Source organism: Bactrocera dorsalis, chromosome 1 (assembly GCF_023373825.1).
Source record: "Bactrocera dorsalis isolate Fly_Bdor chromosome 1, ASM2337382v1, whole genome shotgun sequence".
NCBI lineage: Eukaryota > Metazoa > Arthropoda > Insecta > Diptera > Tephritidae > Bactrocera > Bactrocera dorsalis.
Genome location: NC_064303.1, coordinates 47,661,712 through 47,675,111, shown reverse-complemented (window position 1 = coordinate 47,675,111; position 13,400 = coordinate 47,661,712). Strand labels below are relative to the sequence as shown.

Sequence of the window (13,400 nt, the reverse complement as noted above, 5' to 3'; positions counted from 1 at the left end):
GATATGTCATCAATAAATAACAAGAACAGAATTGGACCTAGATGGCTACCTTGTGGAACGCCTGAAGGAACATTGATTATGTCAGAAAAATGATCGATTTTAGAAATATTGGTTGAAAACCAAGAAGATCAAGTTTATTCAAAAGAATTGAATGGTTTACTTTATCAAAAGCTTTACTAAAATCTGTGTATATAACATCAGTATTCTTATTCTCCCTAAAGCCCGTTGATACTTGTGATACAAATTCAAGCAAATTAGTTATTGTAGATTTCCCTTTACGAAAACCGTGCTGAGAACAAGAAATTATTGGAGATGGGATTGAGATGACCTAAATCCACTCTTATGTAAAGGGATTATAAATGACTTTTTCCATATGGGTGGAAGCCTTGCATAAGAGATGAATTAAATAGTTTTGTTAGGGGTTGGTATATATATTTGGCACATTTCTTAAGAAAGCATGAGGGAATCATATCTGGGCCATAATTGCATGATTGTTCTAACATATTTAACTGATATAAGACGTCTGCTTCGGAAATTGTAGGTGCATTAATGACAGAAATCGGACATAACTTTTTTTGGAGATTTTGGAGAGTAATTGGACTTAAAGAATTCAGCGAACATTTTAGAAATGGTGTGTGGAGTTGACGACCATAGAACAATTTTGGATTACGTATAATATTTTTCTTTACTTTATTTATATAATTATTATAACATTGTTTGTTAAGTTCAGCAAATTGTCGACGCAATTTAGAATAGTCAGCAACTAAACCAGTTTTTTTTTAAGTTTAAAAGCACGAGATTTTCTATTTTTTAATTTACATAATTTTTTCAAAAACCATAAATTAGAACTTATTTTTTGAGTAACAACACACTTCGGAACATATTTTTCGAATAAGTTTAAAATAGTTTCATTAAAATGGGAAGCACTAAATTCAATATTGCCACTGTAGTCTGGCCTTTAGAAAGTTCATTATTAATCTTCTTAAAATTAGCTTTCGCAAAGTTGAACCGAAAACAAAGGTCTTGTGTATTATTATTAGCAAAGTTAGCTATGATTTCGATGTTAATTTCCAAAGCCGGATGATACGGATCCTCTGGCCGAACCAAATGATCACATCGGACAACGGAGAACATTGAAGTGTTATCAACATAAACTCGATCTAAGATCTTACCAAACTCGTTTGAAATTAAATTAATTTGGTTAAGACCCAACCAGGAGTCATGTGTAGAAGTTCAAGCAAGTGAGGAAAGTTCTCTGATTGCCATTCACTTGGGAGTGGCCAGAAACGATTCTTTTACATGTGGCTCAAGCAGCTCACGACTTCCGGTCTTTGACCAAGTATCCTCTAGGTAGCCTAAGAAAATCCGTTTGAAGGCGAAATAACGTGAGAAGGCGAAACATCCCCTGCAGAGGGTTGTGCGCTGGGTTTGGGACCCGCCACGTAAAAAAAACACCCCCAGTGAATAGTCATAACCAGCCTCGGATGAGAGACCCCCCTTTTGATGACGACCATGGCAAACGAAATAAGGACTACGAATTGAGGGCATGCACCTGGAATGTCCGGTCCCTTAACTGGGAAGGTGCCACTGCCCAGCTGGTTGATGTCCTCGTGAAAACAAAGGCTGACATCACCGCCGTCCAAGAAATGCGATGGACGGGAAAAGGACAGAGACGAGTAGGTCCTTGTGACATTTACTACAGTGGCCATATAAAGGAGCGCAGGTTTGGTGTGGGATTCGTGGTGGGAGAGAGACTCCGTCGCCGAGTACTATCATTCACTGCGGAGAATGAACGTCTAGCCACAATCCACATCAAAGCGAGGTTCTTCAACATATCGCTGATTTGCGCCCACGCCCCGACGGAAGAGAAGGACGATGTGACCAAAGATGCCTTTTATCAGTGCTTGGAGCGCACTTATGTGAGATGCCCCCGTCACGATGTAAAAATCGTGCTTGGCGACTTCAACGCCAGGGTGGGCAAAGAAGTTATCTTTGGTACTACGGTCGGTAAATTCAGCCTCCACGAGGAAACTTCCCCAAATGGGTTAAGGCTGATCGACTTTGCCGGGGCCCGAAATATGGTTATCTGTAGTACTAGATTCCAGCAAAAGAAGATCCATCAAGCTACCTGGCTGTCTCCGGATCGAAAAACTACCAACCAGATCGATCATGTTGTGATAGACGGAAGACACGTCTCCAGTGTTTTAGATGTGCGTGCGCTCCGAGGTCCTAACATCGACTCGGACCACTATCTTGTTGCAGTTAAGATTCGCACCCGCCTCTGTGCAGCAAAAAACGAACGCCAACAAACACAAGGAAGGTTCGACGTCGAGAAGCTGCAATCACAACAGACAGCCGAACGATTCTCTACTCGGCTTGCACTCCTGCTCTCTGAGAGCACTCGTCAACAACTCGGTATAAGGGAACTGTGGGACGGCATTTCAAACTCCTTACGTACAGCTGCAACCGAAACCATTGGTTTTCGGAAAGTGAAAAAGAACAGCTGGTACGACGAGGAGTGCCGTGTCGCAGCGGAGAGAAAACAGGCTGCCTACCTCGCAACGTTACGATCGACCACAACACGCACGGGATGGGATAGATACCGAGAGTTGAAGAGGGAAGTGAGACGCATTTGCAGACAGAAGAAGAAAGAGGGCGAAATGCGTGAGTACGAGCAGCTTGACAAGCTGGCCGACAGGGGTAATGCTCGAAAATTCTACGAAAAAATGCGGCGGCTTACAGAAGGTTTCAAGACCGGAGCATACTCTTGTAGAACCCCCCAAGGTGATCTAGCCACCGATGCCCAGAGCATACTTAAATTATGGAGGGAACACTTCTCCAGCCTGCTGAATGGCAGTGTACGCACAACACCAGGAGAAGGCGAACCCGATACCCCAATCGATGACGATGGAGCAGACGTTGCATTGCCCGATCATGAAGAAGTTCGAATAGCAATTGCCCGCCTGAAAAACAACAAAGCGGCAGGGGCCGATGGATTGCCGGCCGAGCTATTCAAACACGGAGGCGAAGAAGTGATAAGGAGCATGCATCAACTTCTTTGTAAAATATGGTCGGACGAAAGCATGCCCAACAATTGGAATCTAAGTGTGCTCTGCCCAATCCATAAAAAAGGAGACCCCACAATCTGCGCCAACTACCGTGGGATAAGCCTCTTCAACATCGCATATAAGGTTCTGTCGAGCGTATTGTGTGAGAGATTAAAGCCCACCGTTAACAAACTGATTGGACCTTATCAGTGTGGCTTCAGACCTGGTAAATCAACAACCGACCAGATATTCACCATGCGCCAAATCTTGGAAAAGACCCCTGAAAGGAGAATCGACACTCACCACCTATTCGTCGATTTCAAAGCTGCTTTCGACAGCACGAAAAGGAGCTGTCTTTATGCCGCGATGTCTGAATTTGGTATCCCCGCAAAACTAATACGGCTGTGTAAACTGACGTTGAGCAACACGAAAAGCTCCGTCAGGATCCGGAAGGACCTCTCCGAGCCGTTCGATACCAAACGAGGTTTCAGACAAGGCGATTCCCTATCGTGCGACTTTTTCAACCTGCTTCTGGAGAAAATAGTTCGAGCTGCAGAACTCAACAGAGAAGGTACCATCTTCTATAAGAGTGTACAACTGCTGGCGTATGCGGATGATATTAATATCATCGGCCTCAACAACCCGCGCCGTTAGTACTGCTTAGGGTGGGTCGATTCCGGAATTTTTTCGATTCGGTATTTCTAATAGTGCGGAAAAGTTGCCTTAGTACTTCCTGATTCCAATGTAACTTTTTGTTTTGAGATCGGATTGCATCTTCAACCCGAACCTCGGCCTGGAAATTTCGGAAATTCGCCTAAAATCGTGAAATTGTCTACCTAGCACCTGAAATACGCATCTCATGGCAAAATGTATAAAACAAAAGTTATTTGTCACGTCATTTGCTACCGAAATGGTATATATGATCATGGCCGTAGGACGAACCGTTCCCGAGATACGAGCGAAAAGGCGGCGCGCCACAGCGCAAGGTCAAAATTGTTGCAGCTCTCAGCTAACCTGTATTGGTCACCCAGAACCCACCGCGTGGAGGTAGCTGCTCTTCGGGTTCCTCCCAAGCCCAACCCAACCAACCAACCATATGTCAGGCTTGTTTTTGTCTGAATCTGTGTCAAATTTATTGATAAAATCAGATTTTGTACTAAACTTTGGCACTTGTTGCCTAGATTTCAGTGTAGAGCGTATAAAAAGATCACGAGATTGGGGGCCAATAACTTTAGAAGATGCCTCTGTCACCTGTTTGACGATTCTCTCGACTGCCACGGTGTGAGAGGGGAATTCACTAAATTTCCATACTTCTGCAGTGTCTCCCGACAGCCCTTTTATGAGTTCTTCGTTAGAAACTGAACAAAGAACTGGTGGAACAGTCAAGGTAATAGTCTTCCAGTTAATCATATCGTAATAAGTATTAGCTTTGAAATTCAGCTTTGGCACTTTATTACATCTAACTCTTTCATTTATGGTGTCAGACTCTGCTTCTCTGGCTGCCAGAAGACGGTCAAGGGCCAACTTTCTGACTTCTATCCGTTCGTCAGTCATCATACTAAGGAGAATGTTTTCTGGAAGAGCAAAGAAAGCATTCTGTTGAATAGATGAATCGACAACCTTGCGCAGTTTAGCGGGTAAGTATCTCGACCTTTGAATTGCAGCATAGAGATGGCGCGAGCCATCTTTGATTGAACTGTTGAATCTTATTGAGAACCACAAAGGTGAGTAAACTGTAAGTATGAACTTGACCAAAATTTTTATTTCCTTTGTTGGTTTGTCAGTAGAAATGTATAATCTCAGAATTCTATTTGCACAGGTGAGCCAGCGAGATTTGCACATGTTACCTGGATGCATCGACGCTAAATCTGAGGAACATTGACCGGAAATAACAGCTTCTGATATTTTATAGAGATAAGCTTGGTCTGTGCTAAGTTGGGTCGGATTAATAACCTTAGAAGGTAATTGGCAGGATGGAAAACTTTCAAATTTGACAACAGGCAACTTCTCACAATAAGGGAGCAGTTTACCTATGTCGCCAGAGAATGTATTTGGACTCTTTGAGACACCATCTATGTGTTCGAAAAGAGCACGGAATGGAAGTTCGTTGAAATGTAGAAGACAAACAACCCACTGTAATGGCCTACCTATTCTTTCTTCTAGTTTCCGAATGATTCCACCTTTCCAACCTGTGTTCGTGTTGGTGCCATCAGCACCGACAACTTCTAGATGTTCCACATCAAGCTTGCGTCTCATCCTCAGCTGACCCGGAAGGAGAAGTGACGTGGCCAAAGTAATGACAACCAGGTTCCGCTATAAGAGAAATATGTTCCTCTTTGACAGTGTCGCGGTAGTACTTTTCACCTTCGCTGACTTGTGTAAGTGTATTGTCTTTGCGGCCGTCAAAATACAGCCCATATACGGAGTCAATACTTTCGGTGTTCTGGAGCTTAACACCAACACTTTTTTTTGCCCGACTAATCTTGCATTTGTCAGTGACAAAGCTAGCCTGATCCTCTGTTATCAAACCTGCTTTTTTGGCATCCAGAAAAGCCGATGAAACAATCAAGGCCGCTGCTCTATCACTTACTCCAAATCTTTGGGCAGCTAAAGCAGTGTGTTGTAATACTAGTGTGTTTTGTTTGGTTTTAGAGAATGGAAGAGAAAATTCATCATCACCATCGTTTTTCGAAGAATCAATGTGCGACGCGCCTACATTGTTGTCGTCTGTATGAGAGTCTGGCTGATCTCAATGATCACGTGTTCTCGCTGATATTTTTCTGGTAAGTGTTGATGTTGAATGACGTTTTGAAAGCTTTTCTTTACGTTCATTTTTCTTTGTAATCTTTTTTGTTTCAGGTAGATCAACACTTCCAATGCGACCAATTCTTGTGGTTCTCTGGTCCAAGAGAAATGGTTGTTCATTGATAGGAACTTTCCTTTCCTTTGGACAAGTGCAAGAAGAAAAATAAATGCATTTACAAGCAGCGATGTCAAATAATTTTCGGGCAGAAGAGACAAAGTCGTCTCTTTTAGAGCTCAAACCTATTGGGTTCCTTAAAAACATTTTTTTAAGAGTCAGAAATTTCTTATGGTATGTGGTGAGCATTTGTTCAACTCTGGTGTGTGAAACTATCGGAATAGACGACTTTTTGAAAGTATTTTCAACCTTTTTTGCAACTATTTCTGTAACCTCTTTACTCCTAGGTTCATAGTTGTCAGGACATTTCTGTCTAAATTTAAATTTAGATACAGACATTTTGAGTTCTGTGTTTTGTTGAGAGAATATAAGTGATAGCACCTGGCGAAATCAACGACAAGAGTGAAGGAACTCGATGAAAAAATATTTATGTGGAGACCAGTCCGAACGTGTCGTATGGCGCAGGGAAATGAATGTAAGTGATAGAACTCGGCGAAATCACCGACAAGAGTGAAGGAACTCGATGAAAAAATATTTGTGTGGAGACCTATCCGAACGTGTCCTTTGGCGTAGGTGAATGAATGTGAGTGATAGCACTCGGCGAAATCAACGTCAAGAAGTGTGGCCGCAAGCCGATTTTCACCTTGCGCTGTGACGCGCCGCCTTTTCGCTCGTATCTCGGGAACGGTTCGTCCTACGGCCATGATCACTTATACCATTTCGGTAGCAAATGACGTGACAAATAACTTTTGTTTTATACATTTTGCCATGAGATGCGTATTTCAGGTGCTAGGTAGACAATTTCACGATTTTAGGCGAATTTCCGAAATTTCCAGGCCGAGGTTCGGGTTGAAGATGCAATCCGATCTCAAAACAAAAAGTTGCATTGGAATCAGGAAGTACTAAGGCAACTTTTCCGCACTATTAGAAATACCGAATCGAAAAAATTCCGGAATCGACCCACCCTAGTACTGCTTTCTCCAGACTGGACAAGGAAGCAAAAGAAATGGGTCTGGCGGTGAACGAGGGCAAGACGAAATATCTCCTGTCATCAAACAAACAGTCGTCGCACTCGCGACTTGGCACTCACGTCACTGTTGACAGTCATAACTTTGAAGTTGTAGATAATTTCGTCTATCTTGAAACCAGCGTAAACACCACCAACAATGTCAGCCTAGAAATCCAACGCAGGATAACTCTTGCCAACAGGTGCTACTTCGGACTAAGTAGGCAATTGAGAAGCAAAGTCCTCTCCCGACAAACAAAAACCAAACTCTATAAGTCACTCATAATTCCCGTTCTGCTATATGGTGCAGAGGCCTGGACGATGTCAACAACGGATGAGTCGACGTTGGGAGTTTTCGAGAGAAAAGTTCTGCGAAAGATTTATGGTCCTTTGCGCGTTGGCCACGGCGAATATCGCATTCGATGGAACGATGAGCTGTACGAGATATACGACGACATTGACATAGTTCAGCGAATTAAAAGACAGCGGCTACGCTGGCTAGGTCATGTTGTCCGGATGGACGAAAACACTCCAGCTCTGAAAGTATTCGACGCAGTACCCGCCGCGAGAAGCAGAGGAAGAGGAAGACCTCCACTCCGTTGGAAGGACCAAGTGGAGAAGGACCTGGCCTCGCTTGTAATATCCAATTGGCGCCACGTTGCGAAAAGAAGAAACGACTGGCGCGCGGTTGTTAACTCGGCTAAAATCGCATAAGCGGTGCCTACGCCAATTAAGAAGAAGAAGAAGGTTAAGACCCAACTCCGACATTTCATCTAAGAACTCGTTAAAATCAATCATCAATAGAGTTCCATAATACGCATGGTAAATTGAAATCTCCCAAAACAATCATGGAATCAGTATTATTAGCCATCGAGAAAACATTATTTGTTAATGAAGCATGTTGCATATGTAAATACAAATATATCCGAATGAGGCGGTATAAAAGATAAAGTTAAGCAGATATGGCCACTATTAGCGCAAATACGAATGCACTTAGATTCTATGATGTCTGCATGCGGAACATCGACTTCTTCAGATGGAATTGAAGAATGGACAGCAAATATGACACCACCTCCTTTTCTGTTCAGCCGGTATTATCCAAAGATTTCGAATTCGCTGTTGAATATTGCATCACGGTAGAGGAGGAGTAGAGAAAGTATCAGCTGATGTTATGTAAACAAAGGCACAGCTGAGAGGTGCCACTGTAGAAACGTCAAGTGTACTACTGTAGAAACGTCAAGTGAGTTTCTATTGGAATCCAAGATGGCCGACTTTTAACCAAGATGGCCGACTTTTAACCAAGATGGCCGACTTTTTACCGGAAAATGGTTGCATTGTGTTATTTTCTTAAAATTTATGGAAAAGTTGTCCCAAAAATATTGGTTATATATAAAACTTTAATATATTTTCAAAAGAAAATTGTTTTATTTTAATATATGTTCGCAAAGATGAGAACAATATGAGCAAATACATGAAAAATTTAGTTTTTTATTTATGCCTCTTTTTAACTGTGGTAAGTCAATAAATGTTCACCACAGAAAAATGTTACGAACAAATAAGCAACCATGCCGAATAGTGAGGTCTAGATTATGCTCATTCACAGCCATATTTACATTTTCGCCATCATAACGAAGGTTTTTGCAAGACAATTTGTTTTAGTTTATTTCACTTAAATCCTTTACGATGATTTATTTAGTTATTTGAATCTAGAAGAAGTGTTTATAAATCTCCATTGGGACGATAAACAACAGATCGGCTGGGATTTTAATCCAATAAAAGTACGAGATAACCAAAGATGACTTCGTTAATATTGCTGCGTAATGGGTCAGATGCTGTTCCAATTTTATGATTTAAGAGCTGAAAAAGTGATACGCGATGCTGTGAAGTACTCAAATGTTGTTATCAAATTAGTTGGTCGTGAATTCGAGACAAAATTTTAAATTCAATGACGTGCTCGTGGAAGATGCTCATCGCATCGCATCGTAAGCTAAAATTAAACTTTATTTCAAAAGATTTACCATGTATTTTTTAATTTTTTTTATAGAATCAGCAAAGGAACTGGTGTAGAACGCTAGTCTCAACCAATGAGCTTTGTGCTTGAGGGTGGTAGTAACTTTTTGAAGAGCAAATACCACGGCTAGCACATTCGGATGTTTCACAAGCTATTGTAAATTGCGCTTAGAATCCCTATACTGCTGGTCAGGTTTATCAAGCTGTTGGGTAGGTTTTGAACAAAATTAAATTTACATACTTTCTAATATGCTAAACACCCACCTTGCAGACCAAAGCGTTACCAGTTGAGCTAATTAATTGACTGGTTTCATCGTGTTATGCGCAAAGATGAAAAATGGTGGGGATACCGTCGTTAAGACATGCGTTGCGATCCTACCTTCTGCCGTTAAAACAACAACAAGCTGTTGGTGAGCTACGAGTACATATGGAACGTATCGATCGCGAAGGTATTACCGATGTCGTTTGGATGTACAATTGGAAGAGCAAGTACCATGGAAATTGCGACCGTATCATGCTGCGCAATATTATGATGCCGAATTGGGAGAGTGGGAGGAACCAGCTCCACTAAAACCGATAGAAGAACTGCGTATGTTTGCATAAAACTACTATAATGGCAACAACGCTAACAACAGCCATGCAAATAATAAAAACACTCGTCAAATGAAAGTTGGTGGGGTTGGTGGCCAAGCAACGATTAAAAAGAAATATTTGCATCTACGCGAATTACAATTCGTCTTTACATCTAGTGAATTATGAATATGAAAGCAAGGACGTAGTCAGGTAGGTGCAGGGGTGGGCAGCTGCCCCCCCTACAGATTGAAAAATTATTGCGGTAATTGAAAACGATCGTAGCAATGCAGAGCAAGTAACGAATGAACTCCTTGCACAAGCGCGAAGAGTTGCAACGTCGCTAGATAAAGAACTATTTTATCGCGTTTAGCTGTAAAACAAAAACATAGAAGCAATCCTCCATCAAACAACGAAGATGAGTACTGGCGGCGCTGTATTGTGATTCCATATCTTGACTCCTTAACAGCTTCGTTTAAAATAAGATTTACCCGTGAAAAAACTCCAGCATTTGTGCTATCTCGGTTGCATCCATTGTATATGCTCAAAAGTTCATTTGAAGCCGTTTTTGAAAACTCGAAACTATTCGAAAAGCATTACGATTTAGATGTCAGCAATGAATTGAAACTTTGATACAATTTATGGAAAAATAAAAATTTATCAGAAATGGAACTAAGAGAAATTGAAGTTGTTGAATTGATCAAACAGGCCGGTGAATTTTACCCTTCAATTCGAAAAACTCTCAAAATATTATGTACATTACCATGCACTACAGCAACGGTGGAGCATTCATTTAGTACGCTAAGGAGAGTTACAACTTGGCTTCGGAGCACGATGGGAGAAGAGAGACAACACGGATTCAGGCCCGTAGCCAGCTTTTCATTTCGGAGGGGGCTGAAGTAAAAACATATATAAACTTTGAATTTTCTGTTTATTAAAAAAACAATATAAATTCATATACGTATTACTTAAATTATTTGGTAGTTGTAACTTAAATAAGTAATATTTTTCTTTTCTTCTTGTTTGCCATATCATTAATTACTTCATCTGGATCTATTTTAATATCCCAGTGCACTGCAATAACAGCAGGTGCACTCAGCCGCTCATTGCCCATCACACTGCGTGGTAAAGTTTTTATTCTTTTTAAGGTTGAAGAAGTTCTTTCGAAGGAAGCGGTCCTCCCTGGAAGAGTTGGTAAAATTGTAAGCAGGTAGTGAATATTTTTAAAATACGTTGCATCGCAATGTTGCAGTAATTTCAACACTTCTATGGTTGGATCTATTGTTGATAAGCTGGCACACCACAATCGATACTCTGATTTTAATGCTGTCATTGATATTTGCTCCTCGAAGTAAATAGTTAAATTTTTTAATTCTTCGGCATTATCAATTGCAGCAAAACCTGGGAGTAGAATTTGAAATGACGAGAGTATATCCTCATTCACTAATAAACGTTCTGTCATGTTTTGAATCAGAGCATCAACGCATGGAATAAATATTGTAACTCTGAAGTGGCTTTCAGGGGTTGTGCAAGGTGGATTAGCACTAGTAGTTTGACGCGAAGTCACTCTAGGCACTACAAGATCTATGTCATAAAGATCTTTAGACATTTGTGATGCTGTTTGGAAAATATCGTTGAAAAACCATCCGCTGTTTCTCTTATCTGGTGCAGAGTTCTTATTAATTCTTTGGCTCGGTTCATTGCTGATACAAAATCCATAGATTTTTCTTGGAGTTACACAGACAGTGGCAGCGTTAAGCTGAACAATTGCTCACAGACAAATAGACTAAGCAAAAAATCACTTTTCTCTACCGCTGCTAAGAAGGCTGATGCTTTAGACGAAATGGACCATGTCTTACTCGAAATTATTTCCAAACTTAGTACAATGAATTTGAAAAGCTCCACAAAGCTTATAATGCTTTCATGCCTTTCTATAAACCTTGTTTCACAAAGGCGAACAAGTCGTCTTTTTTTGCTTTCTGGTGCGTGCTTCTGTATAACGTTCTGGAAAGTTGTGTTTGCATTTGAATGGTTTCTAAATAAATTTGCTATTTCACTGACAATACCAAGGCAGTTCCGTATTGAAGGTAATGACATAGTATTAGAAAGCGCAAGGTTCAATCGGTGACTAGCGCAATGAACATATCGTGCTTTTGGATACAGTTGTCTTATCCTGGTTTGCACTCCACTTAAATGCCCTGATATGTTTGCTGCTCCGTCATATCCCTGGCCAACCAACTTCGCCATATCAAGATGGAGATCTGTACAACGCTTAAGTATGACTTTTGATAAGTTTTCAGTCACCGTCTAGTGTAGTTGCGTACGACTGTTATAGGTTTGAGCTGAGTTGTGTATAAGAGTTTCAAAAGATTCAGTCAGTGATAAATCTTTTTTATTTGCGATTTATTTAAAAAATTTCCTTATTTCGGGGGGGGCTTCTGCACCCGGACAAAGGGCTTCAGACAAATTTTACATGTGTGCAACACAATTTCACATGCTTGAAAGCAGTTGTGCTCATCTGTTTATTAAAAATTTTTATTGAAAAATACGTTCTTATCCTAATGAAAAGGCATTTAAGAACGTCTGGCTGAGAATTAGCACAGCAATAAAACGGCTCTATGTGTCCCATTTTTTCAAATAAACATTTTGAAAACCCATGGACATGACAGCAAGAATCAAAATTCTCGCAAAATATTTCCTCTAATTGTTCAAAGAAGTTTATAAAGACTGCAGGTGGTTTGACCAGACTGCAGTCGTTATATTCTTTTTCCATAGAAAAAAGAAAACGAGAATCAATTTCTTCTTCGAAATGAGGAATCGGACTCAAACAACTATGAAGTTTTAAAAACTTTGAATACATATAGCCGCAAAAATAAACAAATGAATTTTGTTTCAAGAAAAAACTTTCACTCAAATCAATTTCCGCGTTTTCAATATTTTGAAGTGGTTCTAAGGGTGGTCTTGGCAAACTTTGAAAGGTTTGCCAAGAAATATCATTAATCAAAACGTCGTTGTAGACGCTTTGAAGGGCGCTAGAACTCAACGCTTCCTATTCTTCCCTAGGCAGAGGTTCGCAATTTCCCTTAGTCACATAGTTAACAGTCCTAAGGCCCCAAGATTTTCGGAAAAGACATGAGAACATGTACGGAGTAGTTCTCACGTTATTTCCGCCCCCCCTACGAATCTGTCCGAAATAATGTTCAAGTCTGTCTTGACAAAGATTTCTTGTCCTAATATTTGCGAATCCTTTGGTGGACAAAATCTTCCACAAATGTCGTAAACCTTTTATGTTTAGAAGTCATCCTTTAATAAATGAAAATGTATTCGTGATATCACGACCTAAGCTATCATTGACTTTCAATGATTTAAAAAAATTCTCGGCCTCTAAGAGAAAGTTAATTTGTTCCGTACTACTGAAAAAAGGATCATTAAATTTTCGTAGGGCTCCAAGCCTACTACTATTAAATATATTAAAAATTTTATCAAAAAAAAAACAAATTCGGCGGTATTAAGGAAAGTTGGAGACTTAGAAATATTCAATTTCCCGGAGCTATATAATGCGAACATTGCACTAGCAACCGTGTTGCTGAAAACCTGTGTAGCTAAATGCACACTCATTTTTTCAAAAGTTGATGGCCTAAGATGAGCCGAAGTTATCTTAGGCGCACACCTAATACTTTGTTGAGCGTCTTGCTCATGGAAGTGAATTATATCACTCCATTTCACAAGACGTCCATTGAAACTAACTACGTTCTTGCTATTTTGCAAACAATTTCGCGCACTTTTTATAAGATGTGGAGAATCGTAAAAAAATACGATTTCTTCTCCATTCACTATAAAAAATGGC

At 40.5% G+C, this 13,400-nt stretch overlaps 1 protein-coding gene and 1 pseudogene across 1 annotated transcript in view; one reads left to right on the top strand and one right to left on the bottom strand.

Moving 5' to 3' along the window:
• The window catches only part of LOC125775367 (uncharacterized), a 915,975-nt gene that overhangs the window by 470,802 nt on the left and 431,773 nt on the right, over positions 1-13,400 (bottom strand). The window contains exon 2 of the mRNA XM_049445886.1: positions 3,250-7,597. Within this exon, the coding sequence (XP_049301843.1) occupies positions 4,071-5,303 (1,233 nt within the window). The 5' untranslated portion in view covers positions 5,304-7,597 and the 3' untranslated portion in view covers positions 3,250-4,070. The remainder of the gene's footprint in view (positions 1-3,249; positions 7,598-13,400) is intronic.
• Positions 8,034-9,586, top strand: LOC125775536 (uncharacterized; annotated as a pseudogene).